The sequence below is a fragment of the Rhinoraja longicauda genome, chromosome 3 (genome assembly GCF_053455715.1).
Source record: "Rhinoraja longicauda isolate Sanriku21f chromosome 3, sRhiLon1.1, whole genome shotgun sequence".
Taxonomy (NCBI): Eukaryota; Metazoa; Chordata; class Chondrichthyes; order Rajiformes; family Arhynchobatidae; genus Rhinoraja; species Rhinoraja longicauda.
In genome coordinates, this window is record NC_135955.1 from 17,411,150 (window position 1) to 17,437,584 (window position 26,435).

At 46.2% G+C, this 26,435-nt stretch overlaps 1 protein-coding gene and 1 long non-coding RNA gene across 2 annotated transcripts; one reads left to right on the forward strand and one right to left on the reverse strand.

Moving 5' to 3' along the window:
- Nucleotides 1-1,152: 1,152 nt before the first annotated feature.
- LOC144592337 (uncharacterized) lies at nt 1,153-8,487 on the reverse strand. Its single transcript, XR_013547114.1, has 3 exons — nt 8,290-8,487; nt 6,433-6,583; nt 1,153-1,313 (listed from the first exon to the last, which is right to left on the reverse strand). It is a non-coding gene; the product is annotated as an uncharacterized LOC144592337 (long non-coding RNA).
- hpf1 (histone PARylation factor 1) lies at nt 7,763-25,115 on the forward strand. Its single transcript, XM_078396867.1, has 8 exons — nt 7,763-7,897; nt 11,434-11,596; nt 13,641-13,827; nt 15,330-15,428; nt 16,508-16,658; nt 21,808-21,895; nt 23,331-23,503; nt 24,830-25,115. The coding sequence occupies exons 1-8, from the start codon at nt 7,853-7,855 to the stop codon at nt 24,959-24,961; spliced, it is 1,038 nt and encodes a 345-aa protein (XP_078252993.1). The 5' UTR covers nt 7,763-7,852; the 3' UTR covers nt 24,962-25,115.
- Nucleotides 25,116-26,435: the final 1,320 nt, after the last annotated feature.

The window sequence follows — 26,435 nt, forward strand, 5'->3', positions numbered from 1 at the left end:
GGAAGGACATTATTGCTATTGAAGGAGTGCAGTGTAGGTTCACCAGGTTAATTCCCGGGATGGCGGGATGGACATAGGATGAAAGAATTGGTCGATTGGGCTTGTATTCACTGCAATTTAGAAGGATGAGAGGGGATCTTTTAGAAACATATAACAAAGGATTGGACAAGCTAGATGCAGGCAAAATGTTCCACATGTTGGGGGAGTCCAGAACCAGGGGTCACATTTTAAGAATAAGGGATAGGCCATTTAGGACTGAGATGAGGAAATATTTTTCACCCAGAGAGTTGTGAATCTGTGGAATTCTCTGCCACAGAGGGCAGAGGAGGCCAATTCACTGGATGTATTCAAGAGAGTTAGATTTAGCTCTTAGGGCTAAATGAATCAGGTGATAAGGGGAGAAAGCAGGAAAGGGGTACTGATTTTGGATGATCAGCCATGATCATATTGAATGGCGGTGCAGACTCGAAGGTCCGAATGGCCTACTCCTGCACCTACAGTGCCCTCCATAATGTTTGGGACAAAGAGCTATCATTTATTTATTTCCCTCTGTACTCCACAATTTGAGATTTTAATAGAAAAAAAAAATCACTTGTGGTTAAAGTGCATATTGTTTAATTTTAATAAAGGCCATTTTTATACATTTCGGTTTCACCGTGTAAAAATTACATCAGTGTTTATACATAGTCCCCCCCATTTCAGGGCACCATAATGTTTGGGACACAGCAATGTCATGTAAATGAAAGTAGTCATGTTTAGTATTTTGTTGCATATCCTTTGCATGCAATGACTGCTTGAAGTCTGCGATTCATGGACATCACCAGTTGCTGGGTGTCTTCTCTGGTGATGCTCTGCCAGGCCTGTATTGCAGCCATCTTTAGCTTATGCTTGTTTTGGGGGCTATTCCCCTTCAGCTTTCTCTTCAGCATATAAAAGGCATGCTCATTTGGGTTCAGATCGGGTGATTGACTTGGCCACTCAAAAATTGACAATTTTTTAGCTTTGAAAAACTCCTTTGTTGCTTCAGCAGTATATTTGTGATCATTGTTTTGCTGCAGAATGAACCGCCAGCCAATGAGTTTTGAGGCATTTGTTTGAAATTGAGCAGATAGGATACACTTCAGAATTCATTATGCTACTACCATCAGCAGTTGTATCATCAATGAAGATAAATGAGCCAGTACCTTCAGCAGCCATACATGCCCAGGCCATAACACCCCCATCACCATGTGTCCTCCTTTTCCAATATCTAAAGAGGCTGCTCCTTGCCTTCTGGCTGCATTTCTCACTCACCATCCTCATCTTTGGACACCCTGTGCGTAGGGGGGGGGGGGGGGGGGGGGGGGGGGGGGGGGGAGGGTAGGGCCGAAGATTAGAGTTTAGAGATACAGTACGGAAACAGGCCCTTTCGGCCTACCAGGTCCGCGCAAACCAGCGATCGCCCACACATTAACACTATCCTACACACAAGAGGGACAATTTTTACATTTACCAAGCCAATTAACCTACAAACCTGTACATCTTTGGAGTGTGCGAGGAAACTGAAGATCTCGGAGAAAACCCACGCAGGTGACGGGGAGAACGTACAAACTCCGTACAAACAGCGCCCGTAGTCGGGGTCGAACCCGGGTCTCTGGCGCTGCATTCGCTGTAAGGCAGCAACTCTACCGCTGTGCCACAGTGCCGCCCTTGGATGTCCTGGTTGGAGTGCTCCTGGGTCAGGCCAAGCTGGCCATCCGCGAGTCACAGCGCCAGGCAGAAGAGAGCTCTGCCCGAGTCAGCTGCCTGCCCCTTTTCTGGGGTTACGTCTGTGCCCGGGTGGTGTTGGAGAGGGACTATGCGATGTCCACGGGCACCCTGGGGGATTTCCTGATTTCCTGGACCGTGGGGGGTTGAATGCATCCTTGACAAGGAGTGTAAGATAGTTGTATAATAGTTTATTGTTTGTCTTGTTTAATGGTGGTGGATTATGTTTTGTTTTTATTGTATTGTATATATTATTTTAATATTTGACTAAATATTTTTGATTTATAAAACAAACCGTGTTTCACAGATGAGGTGGTATGCTTTGGATCTTGGACAGTTCCTTCTCTCCTCCATACTTTGCTCTTGCTATCACTCTGATATAAGTTAATCTTCATCTCGTCTGCCCACAAGACCTTTTTCCAGAACTGTGGTTGCTCTTTTAAGTACTTCTTGGCAAACTGTAACCTGGCCATCCTATTTTTGCGGCTCACCAGTGGTTTGCATCTTGCAGTGTAGCCTCTGTATTTCTGTTCATGAAGTCTTCTGTGGACAGTGGTCATTGACAAATCCACACCTGACTCCTGAAGAATGTTTCTGATCTGTCAGACAGGTGTTTTCGGGATTTTTTTAAATTATAGAGAGAATTCTTCTGTCATCAGCTGTGGAGGTCTTCCTTGGCCTGCCAGTCCCTTTGCGATTAGTAAGCTTATCAGTGCTCTCTTTCTTCTTAATGGTGTTCCAAATTGATTTTGGTAAGCCTAAGGTTTGGCTGATCTCTAACAGTTTTAGACAATAGACAATAGACAATAGGTGCAGGAGTAGGCCATTCAGCCCTTCGAGCCAGCACCACCATTCAATGCGATCATGGCTGATCACTATCAATCAGTACCCCGTTCCTGCCTTCTCCCCATTCCCCCTCACTCCGCTATCCTTAAGAGCTCTATCCAGCTCTCTCTTGAAAGCATCCAACGAACTGGCCTCCACTGCCTTCTGAGGCAGAGAATTCCACACCTTCACCACCCTCTGACTGAAAAAGTTCTTCCTCATCTCCGTTCTAAATGGCCTACCCCTTATTCTCAAACTGTGGCCCCTTGTTCTGGACTCCCCCAACATTGGGAACATGTTATCTGCCTCTAATGTGTCCAATCCCCTAATTATCTTATATGTTTCAATAAGATCCCCCCTCATCCTTCTAAATTCCAGTGTATACAAGCCCAATCGCTCCAGCCTTTCAACATACGACAGTCCCGCCATTCCGGGAATTAATCTAGTGAACCTACGCTGCACGCCCTCCATAGCAAGAATATCCTTCCTCAAATTTGGAGACCAAAACTGCACACAGTACTCCAGGTGCGGTCTCACCAGGGCCCGGTACAACTGTAGAAGGACCTCTTTGCTCCTATACTCAACTCCTCTTGTTACGAAGGCCAACATTCCATTGGCTTTCTTCACTGCCTGCTGAACCTGCATGCTTCCTTTCATTGACTGATGCACTAGGACACCCAGATCTCGTTGAACTCCCCCTCCTCCTAACTTGACACCATTCAGATAATAATCTGCCTTTCTATTCTTACTTCCAAAGTGAATAACCTCACACTTATCTACATTAAACTGCATCTGCCATGTATCCGCCCACTCACACAACCTGTCCAGGTCACCCTGCAGCCTTATTGCATCTTCCTCACAATTCACACTACCCCCCAACTTAGTATCATCTGCAAATTTGCTAATGGTACTTTTAATCCCTTCGTCTAAGTCATTAATGTATATCGTAAATAGCTGGGGTCCCAGCACCGAACCTTGCGGTACCCCACTGGTCACTGCCTGCCATTCCGAAAGGGACCCATTTATCCCCACTCTTTGCTTTCTGTCTGTTAACCAATTTTCTATCCATGTCAGTACCCTACCCCCAATACCATGTGCCCTAATTTTGCCCACTAATCTCCTATGTGGGACCTTGTCGAAGGCTTTCTGAAAGTCGAGGTACACCACATCCACTGACTCTCCCTTGTCAATTTTCCTAGTTACATCCTCAAAAAATTCCAGTAGATTTGTCAAGCATGATTTCCCCTTCGTAAATCCATGCTGACTCGGAACGATCCCGTTACTGCTATCCAAATGCTCAGCAATTTCGTCTTTTATAATTGACTCCAGCATTTTCCCCACCACTGATGTCAGACTAACTGGTCTATAATTACCCGTTTTCTCTCTCCCTCCTTTCTTAAAAAGTGGGATAACATTTGCTATTCTCCAATCCACAGGAACTGATCCTGAATCTATAGAACATTGAAAAATGATCTCCAATGCTTCCACTATTTCTAGAGCCACCTCCTTAAGTACTCTGGGATGCAGACCATCAGGCCCTGGGGATTTATCAGCCTTCAGTCCCATCAGTCTACCCAAAACCATTTCCTGCCTAATGTGGATTTCCTTCAGTTCCTCCATCACCCTAGGTTCTCCAGCCCCTAGAACATTTGGGAGATTGTGTGTATCTTCCTCAGTGAAGACAGATCCAAAGTAACGGTTTAACTCGTCTGCCATTTCTTTGTTCCCCATAATAAATTCCCCTGCTTCTGTCTTCAAGGGACCCACATTTGCCTTGACTATTTTTTTCCTCTTCACGTACCTAAAAAAACTTTTGCTATCCTCCTTTATATTATTGGCTAGTTTACCCTCGTACCTCATCTTTTCTCCTCGTATTGCCTTTTTAGTTAACTTTTGTTGCTCTTTAAAAGAGTCCCAATCCTCTGTCTTCCCACTCTTCTTTGCTATGTTATACTTCCTCTCCTTAATTTTTATGCTGTCCCTGACTTCCCTTGTCAGCCACAGGTGTCTCTTACTCCCCTTAGAGTCTTTCCACCTCTTTGGAATAAATTGATCCTGCAACCTCTGCATTATTCCCAGGAATACCTGCCATTGCTGTTCTACCGTCTTCCCTGCTAGGGCCTCCTTCCAATCAATTTTGGCCAGCTCCCGCCTCATGCCTCTGTAATCCCCTTTGCTATACTGTAATACCGACACTTCCGATTTTCCCTTCTGCCTTTCCATTTGCAGAGTAAAACTTATCATGTTGTGATCACTGCCTCCTAATGGCTCTTTTACCTCTAGTCCCCTTATCAGATCAGGATCATTACACAACACTAAATCCAGAATTGCCTTCTCCCTGGTAGGCTCCAGTACAAGCTGTTCTAAGAATCCATCTCGAAGGCACTCTACAAACTCTCTTTCCTGGGGTCCATTTCCAACCTGATTTTCCCAGTCTACCTGCATGTTGAAATCTCCCATAACCACCGTAGCATTACATTTTTGACACGCCAATTTTATCTCCTGATTTAACTTGCACCCTAAGTCGAGGCTACTGTTTGGGGGCCTATAGATAACTCCCATTAGGGTCTTTTTACCCTTACAATTTCTCATTTCTATCCATACTGATTCAACATCTCCTGATTCTATGTCACCCCTTGCAAGGGAATGAATATCATTCCTTACCATCAGAGCAACCCCACCCCCTCTGCCCACCTGTCTGTCTTTTGTTCTTGTTTCTCAATCTCATATTGGCTTCTTTGACTTTCATAGACACAACTTTGGTCCTCATGTTGATAGACAGCAATAAAAGTTTCCAAAGGTCATGGAAAGACTGGAGGAAAGACTAGATGCTGAGAGCTCTCTTATACCTGCATTAAGGAGGCATTTAAACACACCTGAGCAATTACAGACACCTGTGAAGCCATGTGTCCCAAACATTATGGTGCCTTGAAATGGGGGGACTATGTATAAACACAGCTGTAATTCCTACATGGTGAAACCAAAATGTATAAAAATACTCTTTAATAAAATATAAGATTATTAAGCGATTGGACATGCTAGAGGCAGGAAACATGTTCCCAATGTTGGGGGAGTCCAGAACCAGGGGCCACAGTTTAAGAATAAGGGGTAGGCCATTTAGAATGGAGATGCGGAAAACCCTTTTTTTACTCAGAGAGTTGTAAATCTGTGGAATTCTCTGCCTCAGAAGGCAGTGGAGGCCAATTTTCTAGAGAGAGTAAGATAGAGGAGCTCTTAATGATAGTGGAGTCAGGGGGTATGGGGAGAGGGTAGGAACGGGGTACTGATTGGGGTGATCCGCCATGATCACATTGAATGGAGGTGCTGGCTCGAAGGGCCGAATGGCCTACTTCTGCACCTATTGTCTATTGTCTAAAATCTGACAATGTGCACTTTAACCACATGTGATTATTTTTATTACAAATCTCAAATTGTGGAGTACAGAGGCAAATAATTAAATGATGGGTCTTTGTCCCAAACATTATGGAGGGCACTGTAGAAGCAGATTTAGCCCATTTGATCCATCAAGTCCGCTCTGCAAGGGGTGAACCTTGGCAAGTGATACAGGTGAGGAGGGGTTGATTAGCAGGTGGGAGGAGTAAGTGGCAAAGGCTATTGGTTATAATGTGATTTCTATCGGAAACGAGAGAGAACCACTTAAATGTTATTTGGGAAGTTGACAAGCCAGAGGAAAAAAAGCTGCATTGGGGAAACAAGTGTAGTGAAAAGAAACAATTTCTATGTAACCTCCCTGCAGTAATCAGACACATTGTCTCTTAAGAACATAGTCTTGTCAGTTTCAGCATGGGAGGCCAGTGAAATTGACAAGAATTGCCCCTGGGCGCAAGCACAAAAACGTACCTTCCTATCCCTCGCTTTCATTCCTTTCGTTCTTTGCTCTAGAGAATAGTTTAATTTCTTTGCCACCGCCATCAGTTTGGTCTCCAGCTCCTTCAGCGAACTGCTCTGCCCTTTATTACTTATTTCCTTCAGTCTTCTATTTAAAAGTAGGCTGGAAAAAAAAAGAGAGTTAGACACAAAATGCTGGAGTAACTCAGCGGGTCGGGCAGCATCTCTGGAGAAAAAGAATAGATGATGTTTTGCGTTAGAACCTTTCTTCAGAATGCCAAGCCAAAACGTCACCTATTCCTTTACTCCAGAGATGCTGCCTGACCCGCTGAGTTACTCCAACAATTTGTGTCAACAGTATAAACCAGCATCTGCAGTTCCTTCCTACACAATGTAAGAGTGAAGGGTTCGAAGGGACAACAGCTACACTTAGAAACATGTAACTGGAATTTTATAACTTCCCTGCCAGTCTCCCATAAAAGCCACCAAAACTCCACCTGGCATACACCTCCGATAGACACAGAGCAACAGCACAGCTCAAGCAAAGCCCCATGGCAGCTTAACAGATGTCCTGTTACCTTTTGACCTTTTCACAATTACAATTTATTCTATTACTAAGGTGAAACTAGGATCGTTTATTCCATCACTATCTACAGCACAAAGACTCCATGCTTCTATCTTGCAGCCAATAGATGCAATTTTTTCAGCATTACAAATATAACAAAGAAATAGTATAAATAGGTTAACAACACAAAATGCCTCACATTGGGTAAATAAATCATTTACAGAAATTTTTGTTCACAGGGAAACATTGATAAATTTTATTTTCACCCACTTCAAATTAAAAAAAACAAATTCAATATGTTTGTGATTTTTGAACGGGTCCCTGTGGCGGAGGGAGCTGCCGTGTCCCTGTGGCGGAGGGAGCTGCCGTGTTCCTGTGGCGGAGGGAATTGCAGTGTCCCTGTGGCGGAGGGAGCTGCCGTGTCCCTGTGGCGGAGGGACCTGCCTTGTCCCTGTGGCGGAGGGAGCTGCCGTGTCCGTGTGGCGGAGGGAGCTGCCGTGTCCCTGTGGCGGAGGGAGCTGCCGTGTCCCTGTGGCGGAGGGCACTGCCGTGTCGCTGTGGTGGAGGGAGCTGCCTTGTCCCTGTGGCGGAGGGAGCTGCAGTGTCCCTGCGGTGGAGGGGGCTGCAGTGTCCCTGTGGCGGAGGGAGCTGCCGTGTCCCTGTGGCGGAGGGAGCTGACGTGTCCCTGTGGCGGAGGGAGCTGCAGTGTCCCTGTGGCGGACGGAGCTGAGTGTCCCTGCGGCGGAGGGAGCTGCAGTGTCCCTCTGGCGGAGGGAGCTGCAGTGTCCCTGTGGCGGAGGGAGCTGGCGGAAACGGCCTGCCTCTATTATTTGCAGCGCGGTGGAGTTGGTTTTCTTGCTGCTGGTGATGGCGGGGCACGGGAAGAGAAAAGCGGGCGGTCGGAGCTCGGAGGTACAGGCAGCGGATGGTGGAGGGGAAGGGGCTACATTGTAGCAGCGATTGCAATGGTTATTGTTACAGAGTGTCCCGCAGCTGTCCCTGGCTGCCTTGGATGGATGCGCCGTGCATGCGGGGAGCCAGCGAGGCCTCCCTCCGCTGGCAACGATGCTCGGTTGCCGGAGATAATAATGTGCAATAAAAAGCAACTGCAGATGCTGGTTTATACCAGAGATAGACACAAAATGCTGGGGCAACTCAGCGGTGCTTTAACTTGGTTGAGTGGGGCCCGGCCTAATCTGATGCATTCTGCAACAAATGTGCAATTTTAACGTAAAATGCATAGACCTACTGTGCGGAGGCTGAGGGGAAACATAGAAAACAGAATCATTGTAATTATATTTTACCTTTTCTGTCTCATTGCCTTGGAGTATTATATTTTTCAAATATCTACAAAATCTTGCTGGTTTAGAAATGACACAAGAATATGCTCAGGTCACAATGGGCCTGAAAAGTTGCTTGTATCAACAAGAGAAATGCAGGTGAAAGCCTGCAACCCTCACTTCTGTCGCTTAAAACTATCCAGCAGTTCAGTTTGTTCTGGCCTTTTCTCGCCTGCAGTTTATTTCCCCCCCTCCCCCTTCTACTTTCAGTCTGAAGAAGGGCAAAGACCCAAAACGTCACCTACTCCTTTTCTCCAGAGATGCTGCCTGACCCGCTGAGTTACTTCAGCATTTGTGTCTATCTTCCATGTAAACCAGCATCTGCAGTTCTTACCTACACTGTTCAATTTAAGGTTTTGTTTATTATTATTTTCAAGTATACCGAGGTACAGTGAAAAGCTTTTTTTTGTGCATGTTAAACAGTCGGCGAAAAGACTATGCATGATTACAATCAAGCCGTTCAGTGTACAGATACAGGATGAAGGGAATAACGTTTCATGCAAGATAAAATCCAGTAAAGTCCGATTAAAGACAGTTCGAAGGTCTCCAATGAGTTTGATGGGAGGTCAGGATCTCTCTCTAGTTGGTGATAGGATTTAGATTTTTTTAGATTTAGAGATACAGCGCAGAAACAGGCCCTTCGGCCCACCGGTTACGTGCCGCCCAGCGATCCCCGCACATTAACACTATCCTACACACACCAGGGACAATTTTTACATTTGCCCAGCCAATTAACCTACATACCTGTACGTCTTTGGAGTGTGGGAGAAAACCCGAAGATCTCGGAGAAAACCCACGCAGGTCACGGGCAGAACGTACAAACTCCGTACAGACAGCATCCGTATTCAGGATCGAACCTGAGTCTCCAGCGCTGCATTCGCTGGAAGGCAGCAACTCTACCGCTGCGCCACCGTGCCGGTTCAGTTGCCTGATAACAGCTGGGAAGAAACTGTCCATGAAGAAGGCTCCTGACTAAAAATGTCATTTGGCCATTTCCCTCCAAATATGCTGTCTGACCCGCAAAGTTCATCCAGCACTTTAATCCAGATTACAGCATCTGCGGTCTCTTGTGCCTGCAAGTGGTTCAATGGTGCTTTTATTGTCACATGTGCAAACACAAAGTGAAATTATTTTCTCACATACAGTCCAGTATAGTATTGCCATACCTAAGCACAATCCCCAATTAGCAAATTGTACAGAAATAGTCCACTGAGCCCACATGTAAGAGGCGCCATGTTTTGGCACCATTTCCCACGTCCAGCACGCTCTCGGTGTTATGAGCGGTGCCTGTTCCAGGCAAGTCCCAGGCTGCTGCGGGCCTCCAGCCATCGCCTTCCTTGGACGTTTGGATCGACCAACAAACCCACGTCCCTCTCCTCACCCGTCCACCTTTGTTCCCCGGGGGCATCTCCCGCAGTCGACCTCGAGGGTGCGGTGAGTAGGCCAGACCCCGGATCCCTCTCCTCTCCCACCGGCCTCACTCCTCGCCCGTCACATCCGTCATCGCCGGCTCCATCCTCCCGGTCTCTGGTCATAGAGGGGCCAGCTTAACGGCCTCTCCCCCTCCCCTCCCACCCCCCATTTGTAAGATTGTGAAGCCAGCCAGGCCAAAGACGTGACTACCAATAGCGATTACAAAAAATAACAAACTGCTGGAGGAACTCAGCAGGTCAGACAGCATCTGTGGATGGGAATGGACGTGACATTTCGGGTCGCGATGAGAAGTCATCATGGGAACACTTTTTTTGCCCCTGCACTGTTTTTTACCTAATATTGTTTCTTCCCCAAAGTTTTAAGTTCCTGGTAGAAATCGCATTATTACCAAGTCCTGACCCGAAACGTCACTTTCGTCCCCAGATGCTGTCTGACCTGCCGAGTTCCTCCTGCACTTTGTGTTTTGCTCCACATTCCAGCATCTGAAGTCTCTTGTGTGGCCCATTCCATCTTCTGTTTCTTCCTGGGGTAGAAACAAAGAACTGCAGATGCTGGTTTACACCAAAGATAGACACAAAGTGTTGGAGTAACTCAGTGGATCAGGCAGCATCTCTGGTGGAAAAAGACGGGTGACATTTCAGGTGGGGACTCTACGTCAGACTGGAAGAAGGGTCCCGACCTGAAACGCCACCTATGCATGTTCTCCAGGGATGCTGCCTGACCCGCTGAATTACTCCAGCACTTTGTGTTTATCTTCTGTTTCATCCTTTGGTGATGGCAAAGGTGCTTGCAGATTGTACACATGTTTCCATTATTATTCCTGTCTGTCATGTGAGCACTGCAGTCATGGCCAGCATTTACTACCCATCCTAATTGTCCTTGGGAAGGTGTGGGTGAGCTGCCACGTCGAACCACTATGGCACCTGGCAGAAAGTGCACAAAATTGCAATTGAGCCGTCCACAGCATACAGATACAGGATAAAGGGTATGGTGCAAGTTTAGTGCAAGATAAAGTCCGATGAAGATAGTTTGAAGGCCTGCTGTTGAAGTAGAGATTTAAAAGAGTGGAGCGATTGTAATGAATGATAGCAGATCCCCTTCTGCGACCAGCACGCAAAGATTCGCCTGGCTTCGGTGCCATCCTGGACTATTACCAATCCAGCTTGTATAATGCAAATAGTGTTCCCTAGTTGGATCATGTACAGGCTATTGAGATCAATTTAATTTAGCATCATGTTCGGCACAAACATTGGTCTTTGTTCCGCCCCCCCGACATCAGTCTGAAGAAGGGTCTCGACCCGAAACGTCACCCATTCCTTCTCTCCTGAGATGCTGCCTGACCTGCTGAGTTACTCCAGCATTTTGTGAAATAATCGGCACAAACATTGTGGGCCAAAGGGCCCGTTCCTACGCTGTACTGTTCTATGCTCTAATTCGTCATTCGTGGAAGTAAAATTTAAACGTAAACTTAAACGTAAACTTAAACGTAACCTTACACGTAAACTTAACGGTAAGCTTAAACCTAAACTAAAACTTTAGATATGATAGATATGATATGATAGATATGAGGCGCAGTGGGGTGATGGATGTACCCAGAGATTGGCTGAGTCCGGGCGTTATCTTTCCCTTTCAATCGTATCCGAAGCCATCGCATTTTTCCCGTGTCGCCCTCAGACGAGGAATCCGGCAGAAGATGGGAAGAAAAACCGAGGAGAGAAGCCTGGCGTCCCCGAAGATCTGCAGCAGGAACTTCAACATCTGTACCAGCTGCCGATGCCCGAGGACTTCTACCACCTCTGGCAGTTTTGCGAGGAGCTGAATCCAGGGAATCCATGTGGTAAGTCCTCAACTCCCTTGTGCCTCACCCACCCCTCATCCACAGAGAGTCGCAGGTGGAGAGCTGCCCTGCCAAGTGCTCTCCCAGAACAGTAGGGTAAGGCTCCTATGTATCTTGTTGGGTTCATCTCCTCAAACTCCAGGCAATCCACTCTTCACGCTGCCTCGGCAAGACCGCCAGCATAATCAAGGACCAGACTCACCCCGGTCTCTCCCTCTTCTCCCCTCTCCCATCAGGCAAGAGGTACAGAAGCGTGATACCGCCAAGCAGATTCAGTTTCTTCCCAGCTGTTTTCAGGCGACTGAACCATCCTATCACCAACTAGAGAGCGATCCCGACCTCCCATCTACCTCATTAGGGACCTTCGTTTTACCTTTAATCGGACTTTACTGGATTTTATTTTGCACAAAACGTTATTCCCTTTATCCTGTATCTGTTCACTGTGGACGGATTGATTGTAATCATGTACAGTCTTTCCTCTGACTGGATAGCACGCAACAAAAAAAGCTTTTCACTGTACTTTGGTAGATGTGACAATAAACTAAACTAAACTAAACATGGATCCATTCTCTGTGATCTCTGCCCAGAATCCATTGTTGTTTGCTCTAGTAGGTGTGAAAGGAGGGAGATGATTCTTTATACCACGATACATGAATGCTGGAGTAACTCACAGTCAGGAACATCTCTGGAGGACATGGATAGGTGACGTTTCATGTCGGGACTGAAGAAGGTTCAGGTAAAACATTTGGACGTATACAGATAGGAAAAGTTTAGAGGGATATGGGCCAAACGTGGTCAGGTGGGACTGGTGTAGATGGGGCATCTTGTTCGTAATGGGCAAGTTGGGGGTGGAGGATCTGTTGTGACTCTCTCTGACTTGAAGCATTATCCATGTTCTCCAGAGTTGTTTCTTTAGGTCAGCTATGAGTCTGAAGAAGGGCCCTGACCCTAAGCATCCATGTTCTCCAGAGATGTTGCCTGCCCTGGTGTTACTCCTGCAGTTTCTATATATTTTTTTGTATACCAGCATCTGCAGTTTCCTGCTTCTACTCTTTGCATTATACCACTGTCCGTATGTCCTCGGGTGCTCCGCTTTCCTCACACATCCCCAAAGCAAGTGTGCGGGTTGGCAGAATAATGGCCTATTGAGAATCGCCCGTGGGTGTAGAATTTGGAGGTGCAGAATTAAATGGGGGTGGAGGGGAGCAGCATGCCGGACGGAAGCAGGCCTTTCGGCCCATCAAGTCTGTGCTGTTTTTTCCCTTAACAAGGAGGAGCAGCACAGCGGTAGAGTTGCTGCCTTACAGCACCAGAGACCCGAGTTCGATCCTGACTACAGCTGCTGTCTGTACAGAGTTTGTACGTTCTCCCTGTGACAGCGTGGGTTTTCTCTTGAGTGCTCCAGTTTTCTTTCACACTCCAAAGACGTGGAGGTTTGTGGTTAATTGGCTTCTGTAAATTGCAAATTGTCCCTAGTGCGTAGGATAATGCTAGTGTGCGGGGTGATCGCTGGTCGGCATGGTCTGGGTGGGCCGGAGAACCTATTTCCATGCCGTATCTCGAAACTAAGAAGATGTGATAATTTTCCTGAGGGAGATTCAAGGAACTGCCAATGCTGAAATCTTGAGGGAACAAAAGGTAACTCAGGGGTTCAGGTAACATCTGTGGATAGAATGGACAGACGATGTTTTGGCGCTGTATTTCCAAAGTAAAGGTGCTTTTATTCAAATAATCACAGCGACCAAAGTAATGGAAAGATCAAAACTGCCCAACGGTTTGCAAACATCAATCGATCGATCGTCAGATGACAACATTATCATCCTTGTCCATGATGCACTCGTGGCGACCAGCGTTCACGGAAGTCCACCAAAGTCCCGTGGACACCACATGTCCCATCTACACCAAGTCCATGCTAACCATCGAGCACAAATTCACTCATGCATGTGACATGACGGAAACAGGAGTGACTGGATTCTCCGCGGACTGATATTCCACTTTGTTCAAACTGACTTGGTGCTTGTGTTTGTTTTTATGTTTTAAACAGAGGCGCTGACTTCCAGCCTTGGGCTGCAGCTTGTTGGGCCATATGATATCTTAGCGGGAAAGCATAAAGTAACAACTAATGTGGAACCTAATTACTTTCTGCACTGGAGATATTTCTACGACCCACCCGAATTTCAGACTGTCATTGCTGGAGACTCTGGGACGCAGTATCACCTTGGCTATTTCAGGTAATGGCAAGACTGAAGCCCAGGGGACATTTTGAGGCTGTTCAATTTTTGAGTATGGAGTCACAGAGTCGTAAGAGTGGAAACAGGGCCCTTCGGCCCAACTTGCCCACATCGACCAACATGCCCCATCTACACTAATCCCACCAGCCTGCATTTGGCCAATACCTATCCTATCCATGTACATGTCTGAATGTCTCTAAAAAAGGTCAACAATCACCGTACTCTAGTTCTATCCTAAATACTAGGGACAATTTCCAGAAGTTATTTAATCTACAAACCTGCATGTAGATTCTACCCAGCGTAGGGGCATCGAGGACCAGAAGACATAGGTTTAAGGTGAAGGGGAAAAGATTTAATAGGAATCCGAGGAGTAACTTTTTCACACAGAGGGTGGTGGGTGTATGGAACAAGCTGCCAGAGGAGGTAGTTGAGGCTGGGACTATCCCATCGTTTAAGAAACAGTTGGACAGGTACATGGATAGAACAGGTTTGGAGGGTTATGGACCAAGCTCAAGCAAGTGGGACTAGGGTAGCTGGGACATTGTTGGCCGGTGTGGGCAAGTTGGGCCGAAGGGCCTGTTTCCACACTGTATGACTCAATGACTCTATGTCTTTCGGACGTGGGAGGAAATCGGAGCTTCCCAGAGGAAATGCACGTAGTCACAGGGAGAACGTGCAAACTCAGTGCACGCAGACAGCACCCGTGGTCAGGATCACTAGTGCTGTGAGGCTGTGGCTCTAACAGCTGCACCACTGTGCCATTTGCCAGCAATCTTTGACTTCTTCACATTGGCTTAGTTTAGTTTAATTTATTATTGTCATGTGTACTGAGGTACAGTGAAAAGCTTTTTTGTTGCGTGCTATCCAATCAGCGGAAAGACTATAAACAATTACAATCGAGTTGTCCACAGCGTTCAGATACAAGTTAAAGGGAATAACGTATAGTGCAAGATAAACTCCAGTAAAACCTAATTAAAGTTAGTTTGAAAGTCTCCAATGCGGTAGATGGGAGGTCAGGGCCGCTCTCTAGTTGTTGATAGGATGGTTTAATTGCCTGATAACAGCTGGGAAGAAACTCCCTGAATCTGGAGGTGTGCATTTTCACACTTCTGCACCTCTAGCCTGTTGGGAGATGGGAGAAGAGGGATGTGACTGGTCCTTGATTATGCTGGTGGCAGCATGAAGTGTAGATGGAATCAATGGAAGGGAGGTTGGTTTGCGTGATGGTCTGGGCTGCGTAACAAAACTCTCTGCAATTTGTTGCTGTCGTGGATGGAGCGGTTCCCAAACCATGCGTGGGTTGTGAGTTTGGGATCTGGTGTCAGATTAGCATTGATGAGTTGCTCTGGCACACTGAGACCAAGGTGGAGGGATTGGATGTTGAAGATGAAAGATAGTGTGCTCATGATGCCCGGGATGATGTTGGGTTGACACTAGGTCTGCACTCCTCCAAGCTAGTGCTCAGAATTCCCTCACCCTCTGGTGTGTTGCATCCATTGCAGAGACACTCCTGATGAGCTGCCAGCGTTCGTGGCTGCGGGCGAGGCTAAGAAAGGTTGCTCATTGCTCCAGATGGGAGACAACATGTTTTGCTCGCTCAAGTGAGTATGTTTCTACTGTGGAAAGCTGAGACAGACAACCTGCTTAGAGATACAGTGTGCAAACACGCCCTTCAGCCCACCGAGTCCAGGTCGACCAATGATCGCCCCGCACACCAGTTCTATTCTACACCCTAGGGGCAATCTACACAAACCAATTTTTTTGCTATAAGTATAGCTATAACTAAATAGACACAAAATGCTGGGGTTACTCAGCAGGTCAGGCAGGATCTCTGGAGAAAAGGAATAGTGCAGGGAGGTTACATAAAACTGTCTTTTCTCTAAACATATTTTTCACAAAGCAGCTATTTTTCTATGGCTTGTCAATTTCCTAAGTAACTTTTAAGTAGTTCTCTCGTTACCGATATAAATCATGTTGCAACCAATTTGTCCAACGTAATAGAAATAGTATGTTCCCTTTCAGCCATTGTGTTATGAAAACATGAGTTGTTTGCCATTGTGATGTTGCAGGCAAATTGGCTTTGGTAAAGATTGTAAATTGTCCCTTGTTTGTAGGATAGTGCTAGTGTATGGGGATCGCTGGTCGTCACGGACTCGGTGGGCCGAAGGACGTGTTACTGCGCTGTATCTCCGAACTAAAGTACCATAAGCTGGGTGTCCCTTTTGTGGCTGGAACTCCATAGAGAGATACTCCCGTGAAGAAAAACCTTGCCAGAACTGACCCTGCTGCTTATGCAGCCTCTGTGTATGTTGAGTTTAGATTAGTGACAAGCTTTAATTGTGCGCTGGCCAGGTGGAGTTTTGGTGGCTTTTATGGGAGACTGGCAGGGAAGTTATAAAATTCCAGTTACATGTTTCTAAGTGTAGCTGTTGTCCCTTCAAACCCTTCACTCTTACATTGTGTAGGAAGGAACTGCAGTTTATACTGTTGACACAAAATGTTGGAGTAACTCAGCGGGTCAGGCAGCATCTCTGGAGAAAAGGAATAGGTGACGTTTTGGCTTGGCGTTCTGAAGAAAGGTTCTAACCAGAAACATCATCTATTCTTTTTCTCCAGAGATGCTGCTCGACCCGCTGAGTTACTCCAGCATTTTGTGTCTAACTCTCATTTTTTTTTCCAGCCTACTTTTAAATAGAAGACTGAAGGAAATAAGTAATAAAGGGCAGAGCAGTTCGCTGAAGGAGCTGGAGACCAAACTGATGGCGGTGGCAAAGAAATTAAACTATTCTCTAGAGCAAAGAACGAAAGGAATGAAAGCGAGGGATAGGAAGGTACGTTTTTTGTGCTTGCGCCCAGGGGAGATTCTTGTCAATTTCACTGGCCTCCCATGGTGAAACTGACAGACTATGTTCTTAAGAGACAATGTGCCTGATTACTGCAGGGAGGTTACATAGAAATTGTTTCTTTTCCCTACACTTTTTTCCCCAATGCAGCTTTTTTCCTCTGGCTTGTCAACTTCCCAAATAACATTTAAGTGGTTCTCTCTCGTTTCCATTAGAAATCACATTATAACCAATAGCCTTTGCCACTTACTCCTCCCACCTGCTAATCGACCCCTCCTCACCTGTATCACTTGCCAAGCTTCACCCCTTGCAGAGCGGACTCGATGGACCAAATGGCCTAAATCTGCTTCTACAGTGCCCTCCATAATGTTTGGGACAAAGACCCATCATTGATTTATTTGCCTCTGTACTGCACAATTTGAGATTTGTAATAGAAAAAAATCACATGTGGTTAAAGTGCACATTGTCAGATTGTATTAAAGGGTATTTTTATACATTTTGGTTCCATCATGCAGGAATTACAGCTGTGTTTATACATAGTCCCCCCATTTCAGGGCACCATAATGGCTTCACAGGTGTTTGTAATTGCTCAGGTGTGTTTAAATGCCTCCTTAATGCAGGTATAAGGGAGCTCTCAGCACCTAGTCTTTCCTCCAGTCTTTCCATCACCTTTGGAAACTTATTGCTGTTTATCAACATGAGGACCAAAATTGTGCCAATGAAAGTCAAAGAAGCCATTATGAGACTGAGAAACAAGAATAGAACTCTTAGTGACATCAGCCAAATTAAGGAGGCTTACCAAAATCAAATGTTTGGAACATCATTAAGAAGAAAGAGAGCACTGGTGAGCTTACTAATTGCAAAGGGACTGGCAGGTCAAGGAAGACCTCCACAGCTGATGACAGAAGAATTCTCTCAATAATAAAGAAAAAATCCTAAATACCTGTCCGACAGATCAGAAACACTCTTCAGGAGTCAGGTGTGGATTTTTCAATGACCACTGTCCGCAGAAGACTTCATGAACAGAAATACAGAAGCTACACTGCAAGATGCAAACCACTGGTTAGCTGCAAAAATAGGATGGACAGGTTACAGTTTGCCAAGAAGTACTTAAAAGAGCAACCACAGTTCTGGAAATAGGTCTTGTGGACAGATGAGACACAGATTAAATTATATCAGGGTGATGGCAAGAGCAAAGTATGGAGGAGTGACGGAACTGCCCAAGATCCAAAGCACACCACAAGTCAAGTCAAGTCAAATTTATTTGTCACATACACATACACGATGTGCAGTGAAATGAAAGTGGCAATGCCTGCGGGTTGTGCACAAAAAGAATTACAGTTACAGCATATAAATAAAGTTAATAAGTTACTATTAGTGTCGACAAAAATTTAGTCTCTGGGGTTATAAAAGTTGACAGTCCTGATGGCCTGTGGGAAGAAGCTCCGTCTCATCCTCTCCGTTTTCACAGCGTTTGCCTGATCGTAGCATCTGGAACAGTCCGTTACTGGGGTGGCAGGGGTCCCTCATGATCTTACTTGCTCTGGATCTGCACCTCCTGATGTATAGGTCCTGCAGGGGGATGAGTGTAGTTCCCATGGTGCGTTCTGCCGAACGCACTACTCTCTGCAGGGCCATCCTGTCCTGGGCAGAACTGTTCCCAAACCAGACTGTAATGTTGCCGGACAGGATGCTCTCTACAGCCCCAGAGTATAAGCAATGAAGGATCTTCAGAGACACTGAATTTCCTCAGTTGTCTAAGGTGGTAAAGGCGCTGCTTAGCCTTACCCACCAGTGCGGCAATGTGCGTTGCCCATGTCAGATCCTCTGCGAAACGGACTCCCAAGTATTTAAAACTGCTCACCCTATCCACAATCGACCCATTTATCTCCAGTGGCGTGTACGTCCTTGGATGTTTAGCCCTTCTGAAGTCCACAATCAGCTCCTTTGTTTTAGTGACATTCAAGAGGAGGCTATTGTCCTGACACCAGAGTGCCAGATCAGCCACCTCCTCCCGGTAGGCCTTCTCATCGTTGTTGGAGATCCGGCCCAGCACCACAGTGTCATCAGCAAACTTGATGATGGAGTTTGAGCTGAACCTGGCCCCACAGTCATGTGTGTACAGGGAGTACAGTAGGGGGCTAAGGACGCAGCCCTGGGGGGATCCTATGTTCAGGGTGAGGGAGCTAGATGTGTGTTCCCCCATCCTGACCACTTGGGGCCTGGCAGTGAGAAAGTCCAGGACCCAGGCACACAGAGGGGTGCTAAGCCCCAGTTCCAGCAGCTTCTCAACCAGTCTGCTGGGGACTATTGTGTTGAATGCTGAACTAAAGTCAATGAACAGCATCCTCACATAGCCCCCCTGGCTGTCCAGATGAGAGAGAGCGGTGTGTAGAACCTGGGAGACCGCATCATCCGTGGACCTGTTCGGACGGTATGCGAACTGTAGTGGGTCCATGTTGCGAGGAAGGAGGGCGCAGATGTGCTTCTTGACTAGCCTCTCAAAGCATTTCATGACAACCGAGGTGAGGGCCACCGGTCGGTAGTCATTTAAACACGCTGGAGAGGCATTCTTTGGCACCGGTACAATGATGGATCTTTTGAAGCATGCAGGGACCACGGACTTTGCCAAGGAGAGGTTGAATATTGTGGTGAGCACTGGAGCAAGCTGAGTAGCACTAGACTTTAGTACTCGCCCAGATATACCATCTGGGCCTCCAGCTTTCCTCGTGTTCACACGCGTCAGAGCCCACCTCACCTCATGCTCGGACACCGAGAATGTGTGCACATCCCCGGCGGTGGATCCCCCTCCAGCCTTGCTAGCCAGCGCCCCTTCAGTGCTGTTTTTAGACGGCGAGCTGGTGGTGTTACCCGTCTCAAACCGTGCACCATCTGTGAAACACGATGGTGGGGGTGTTATGGCCTGGGCATGTATGGCTGCTGAAGGTACTGGTTCACTTATCGTCATTGATGATACAACTGCTGATGGTAGTAGCATAATGAATTCTGAAGTGTAGAGACACATCCTATCTGCTCAAGTTCAAACAAATGCCTCAAAACTCATTGGCCGGTGGTTCATTCTACAGCAAGACAATGATCACAAAAATACTGCTAAAGCAACAAATGAGTTTTTCAAAGCTGAAAAATGGTCAATTCTTGAGTGGCCAAGTCAATCACCCGATCTGAACCCAGTTGAGCATGCCTTTTATATGCTGAAGGGAAAACTGAAGGGGACTAGCCCCCAAAACAAGTGTAAGCTAAAGATGGCTGCAATACAGGCCTGGCAGAGCATCACCAGAGAAGACACCCAGCAACTGGTGATGTCCATGAATCGCAGATCTCAAGCAATCATTGCAAGCAAAGGATATGCAACAAAATACTAATGACTACTTTCATTTATATGACATTGCTATGTCCCAAACATTACAGTGCCCTGAAATGGGGGGGACTATATATAAACACTGCTATAATTTCTACATGGTAAAACCAGAATATATAAAAATGGCCTTTATTAAAATCTGACCATGTGCACTTTAACCACATGTGATTTATTTTCTCTATTACAAATCTCAAATTGTGGGGTACAGAGGCAACTAAATAAACGATGGGTCTTTGTTCCGAACATTAGGGAGGGCACTGTATGTCTTATGGTCTTCTATCCCTCTACTACTACAATCAGGCTGAGGAAGGGTCCAGATCTGAGTCACCTGTCCATCTCCACCCCAGATGCTGCCTGACCCACTGAGTTACTCCAGTACTTTGCATTTTGCTGAACATTCCAGCACTTACAGTTCCTTGCGTCTCTCATAAATTATGTTCAATTCTTGCCAGAGTCGTAGAAAGATACAGCAGGGAAACAGGCCCTTTGACCCACGGAGTGTGGTCTGACCATCAACACCTCCAACCCTCTTCCATTTGCACTGATCCCACATTAATCCCATTTCCTATTCTCTCCAATTTCTCTCCAGACAGTAAACAGCCTGTTACTCTGCCTGTTACAAAAACAGAGTAATAGGCTCTGTAACTCTGCCTTTATTACAGATAACAATGTTCCATTGCAGATAATAAAGATTCACAGTGTAGGAAGGAGCCACCAAACTGGCACGTTGGAAGAATGGTTAACTAGCAGGAAACAGAGTCGACATAATCGACTCTCTTCTGGTTGCCAATTGATTGAACAATACAGCTTGGAGCCAGGCTGTTCGGCCCATCGAGTCCATACTGACCATTGATTACCTGTTCGCACTAGTTTTCTATTATCCCGCTTTGTCATCTATTTCCTATATACTCGGGTCAATTATCCAACAAACCCACACGTCTTTGCCATGGGGTGGGAGGAAACTAGGGCACCCAGAGAAAACCCACACAGTCACAGGAACAACACGCAAACTCCACACAGACAGCACCCAAGATCAGGAATGAACCTTGGTCTCTTGTGTTGTGAGGCAGCAATTCTACCAATGCGTCATTGTGTTGTTCTACCAAACCCCCACCCTCCACCCACCCCCCCCTACTTCTGTTCCTTCTTGTCCAAGCACCTTCTCAATGACCACCTGTTGTAACAAGAGTGAGTTCCATCTACACTTCACGCTGCCTCGGCAAGGCCACCAGCATAATCAAGGCCAGGTCTCGCCCTGGTCGGTCGCTCCCTCTTCTCCCCTCTACCATCAGGCAAAAGGTACTGAAGTGTGAAAATGCACACCTCCAGATTCAGGGACAGTTTCTTCCCAGCTGTTATCAAGCACCTGTGACCACGTGGGTTGGCTCCAGTTTCCTCCCACACTCCAAAGATGTACAGGTTTGTAGGTTCATTGGCTTTTATTAAATTGTAAATTGTCCCTCGAGTGTAGGATAGTGTCAGTGTATGGGGTGATCATTGGTCGGCGTGGACTTGGAGGGCCGAAGGGCCTGTTTCTACACCGTATCTAAAGTCTAAAAGAATAAAGTCCTAGCCCACCCAACCTCTCCCTATTGCCCAGCCCCTCGAGTCATGGCAACATCCTCGTAAATCTTCTCTGCACTCTTTCGAGCTTGTGTGGATGAACAATTAAGCCTCTGGCTAAATGTTGCTGCTTTGTTTCTGAATGCGGAGTTATTTATATAGTTACAGCGCAGTCATTTCTGTCTTTATTTACAGGTTTCCACAAAAACATTCCATGGTGCAGGCTTGGTTGTTCCGATAGATAAAAGTGGCGTGGGTTACAGAGAACTTCCTGAGACTGACGGTGCGTTTCGATACGTGATTTACCTCTTCATAGAATCATCGTCATTGAGTAATACAGCATGGAAACAGGTCCATCGGCCCAATTTGCCCACGCCAACCAACATGCCCCATCTACACTAGTCCCACCTGCTGGCATTTGGGCCATATACCTCTTAACCTGTCCTATCCATGTACCTGTCAAAATGTCTCATAAACGTTATGATAGTACCTGCCTCAACTACCTCCTCTGGCAGCTCATTCCACACACACACCAGCCTTTCTGTAAAATGTTACCCCTCGGGTTCCTATTAAATCTTTTCCCCTTCACCTTAAACCTATGTCCTCTTGTCCCCAATTCCCCTGCTTGGCATTTACCTGATTTATTCCTCTCGTGATTTTGTACACTTCTATAAGATCACCTCCTCATCCTCAGGTGCTTCAAGGTATAGAGTCCTAGCGTGATCAACCTCTCCCTATAGCTCAGGCCCTCGGATTCCTTTTGTGAGTCAATCTTTATTAAAGAAAATGCAGCAGAGTCCTAGAGTTGTAGAGTACAGAACTTTACTTTCACTTTAGACTTTAGAAGTACAGCGCGGAAACAGGCCCTTCGGCCCACCCAGTCAGCGCCGACCAGCTGTCCTACCACACCAGCACTATCCTGCACACTCGGGACAATTTACAATTTTATCAAATCCAATTAACCTGCAAACCTGCATGTCTTTGGAGTGTGGGAGGAAACCGGTGCATCCCGGAGAAAACCCACACGATCACGGGGAGAACGTGCAAATTCTGTAGACAACACCCGTAGTCAGGATCGAACCCGGGTCCCTGGAGCAATATGGCAGCAACTCTACCGCTGCGCCACAGTGCCCTTTAGTCCTCTGTGTCTATGCTGACCTCTTTATCCATCTAAATTTACATTAATCCTGTTTGCCTACACTTAGGTATTCATTTCTGCCCTGCCTATTAAATGCCTCTGAAATGTCAGGACTGTGTCTGATTCCACCACCTTCTGTGATAATGTGCTTCAGATATCAATCAGAACTTAAATGCTTAAAAGCGGTAGAGACTCGGGTTCGATTCTGACCTCGGGCACTGTCAGTGTGGAGTTTGCACATTCTGCCTGTGACCGCGTGGGTTTCCTCCAGGTGCTCCGATTTTCTCACACATCCCAAATAAGTTTGCAGGTTAATTGGCCTCTGTAAATTGCCCCTAGTGTGTAGGGAGTGGGTGCAAAAGTGGGAATAACATAGAACTAGTGTGACTGGGGAATCGATGGTCAGCCTGAACTTGGTGGTCCGAAGGACCTGTTTCCATGCTGTATCCCTTTTTTTTTTAAAACCTGGCCTCGGCTTCGGCACGAACATTGTGGTTCAAGGGCTTGTTCCTGTGCTGTACTGATCGATGATAATGTGTGCAGAAATAACCATCATTTCTTTCTCTCCAAAACAAAAAAGGAAGTCTTAAAAAGATCTGCAAAGCAATCGTAGAAGCCTCAACTGATGAAGCCCGGATCAAAGCTTTTGCCCCGATCCAAGAGATGATAACCTATGTTCAATTTGCAAACGATGAATGTGACTACGGCATGGGATATGAACTTGGGATCGACCTCTTCTGTTATGGATCACACGTGAGTAGATGACTGATGTTCAGCACAGCTTCTAATGAGTGGGTACCAGGTCTATGAATCCAGTAGGGTTAACTAAAGTTGTCTGGAAAAGTAAGTGCTGGTCAGGTCAGTGTAGTGTGTACCTCTCGAATAAATGAATAAAGAGTTAACGTATGAGGAGGGGTTAATGGCTCTGGGTCTGCACTCGCTGGAGTTTAGAAGCATGAGGGGGGATCTCATTGTAACCTATCGAATAATGAAAGACGTGGATAGAGAAGAGACGGAAAGGATATTTCCAGTAGTGGGAGAGTCGAGGACCAGAGGGCACAGTCTCAGAATAAAAGGACGTACCTTTACAATGGAGATAAGGAGGGATTTCTTTACCAGAGGATGGTGAATCTGTGGAATTCATTGCCGCAGATGGCTGTGGAGGCCGTCGTTGGGTATTTTTAAAGCGTAGACTGACAGGTTCATGATTAATAAGTGTGTTCACACTAGTTCTATAGGGAATTCACACTAGGTCTATAGGCACACACTGGGAACAATTTACAGAAGCCAATTAACCTACAAACCTGTATGCCTTTGGAATGTGGGAGGACACCGGAGCACCCGGAAAACCCACACTATCACAGGGAGAATGTACAAACTCCGCAGTCAGCACCCGTAGTCAGAATCTAACGTGGGTCCCTGGTGCTGTGAGGCAACTGCTCTACCATCGTGCCACTGTGCCACCCAGATTGATTTATGATGAGATTCCACCAACAACTATCCAGCATCCATTTGTTTACGAGTCCTACCATGGCCTTTTTATTATTCCCACATTACCATCAACTTGCACTAGATTCTATCACTCATCTACCCTCTAGGGATTATTAACAGTCAGTTAATCTATCAATTTGCATTTTTTTATTTTTCAAAAATTAACTTAACCTTATTAATGTAGGCGGCACAGTAGCGCAGCTGGTAGAGCTGCTGCCTCACAGTGGCAGAGACCCAGGTTTGATCCTGACCTTGGGTGCTGTCAGTGTGGAGTTTGCATGTTCTCCCTGTGGACGTGTGGGTTTCCTCCATGTGCTCCAAGTTACCAGCCACATCCCAAAAACGTGCAGGTTTGTAGGTTAATTGGCCTCTGTAAATTGCCATTAATGTGTCGGGAGTGGATGCGAAAGTAGGATAACACAGAACGAGTATGAAGGGATCACCGATGGTTGGCGTGGACTTGGTGGGCCAAAGGGACTGTTACCATGCTGTATTTCCAAATGAACCTAAACTAAACCAAATGACCTGCAGCTGCTTTGACTTGTCGGGTTTAAATTATTTCACGAAGACACATTCTTCTCTTTACAGTATTTCCACAAAGTGGTGCGGCAACTGTTACCTCTAGCCTACAAGCTCTTGAAGAGTCACCTCTTTGCAGAGATTGTTGAAGCTCATCTAGCCAAGAGAAAATGGGATGATTTGGACCAACTTAAAGGTTGAAGCTGTGGTGAAGGGATTGTGACAACACAGCATTGAATCTACGTTTACTACATAAGCTACTCGCATTTTCAATTTGGATTGTATTATTTTGAAGACTGAATGTTTTGTTTTTTACAATAAAGATTCATTGGTGCTTTAATACTACTTGTTTTTAAAAAAAAGAATGATATTGACATCCATTTGAATCTGACACAGTGCTGGAGAAACTCAGCTGGTCAGGCTGCATCTCTAGAGAACATGGATAGATGATGTTCCAGTTAGGAGGGTTCCGACTCAAAACATCACCTATCCACGTTCTCCAGAGATGCTGCCTAACCTGCTAAATTACTCCAGCACTCTGCGTCTTTTTTTGTAAACCAGCACCTGTAGTTCCCTGTATCTCAATCTAGAGCTGGGTCATCTGGAGACCTTCTGGTTATCTGGGTTGGGCTAGTTTTGTTTCTAGGCACTCGGGTATATCCAAATTACAACATTTAAAAGACATTTAGACTTGAATCTTTAGCAAAACATAAAGAGCTGAAGTAACTCGGGGGGTCAGGCAGCATCTGTGGAAGGAATGGATAGGTGACGTTTCAGGTTGGGACCCTTCTACAAACCATTGAAGGCTCACAACTCAAAACTTTGCTTGTCCAGTCCTTCCGCAGATGCTGCCTGACCCACTGAGCTCCTCCAGCACTTCATGTTTTACTCAAGAGAATTTGGAGAATACAAGTGCGGCCCAGTGGTGCAGTGGAAGAGACCCGGGTTCAATCCTGTCCATGGGTGTTGTCTGCACAGTGCATGTTCTCCCTGTGACCGCCTAGGTTTTCTCCGGGTGCTCCGGTTTCCTCACACATTCCAAAGATGTGCAGGTTTGTAGATTAATTGGCTTCTGTAAAATTGTCCCTAGTGTGTAGGATAGAAATAGTGTACGGGGTGATCACTGGTGGCGTGAACTCGGTGGGCTGAAGGGCCTGTTTCCATACTATTTCTAAACAAAACTAGAATTAGATCATAGCCATTTTTCTCCTGCGTAGGCATTTAGTAATGAAGGGACAGTGAAATACGCAACCAAATTTCACGAAAATCCTCCAGATATTTAGCAGGTCAGGCAGCATCTGAAGAGAGAGAGAGTAAATGTTACAAGTTGAAGACCCTTCTATTCTGACCTGATCCATCCAAAGCTGCTACCTGCCTGCTAAATGTTGCCAGTATTTTCTGCCTTTGTTTTTATAACATCATGCATTTATTTAATTTACTTTAGACTTTAGCGATTGTAGATTGTGCATGCAATGGATGGAACCAGGCCTTTCAGCCCACCAAGTCCGCACCAACCAGCGATCACCCCGTACACTATCCTACGCACTAGGGACAATTTGCAATTTCACAGAAGCCAATTAACCTACAAATCTGTACGTCTTTGGAGTACAATCTTTATCCATAGGATCTTGCCATGAAAACTCCCTATGCTTTGAAACACTAATTGGCTACCATC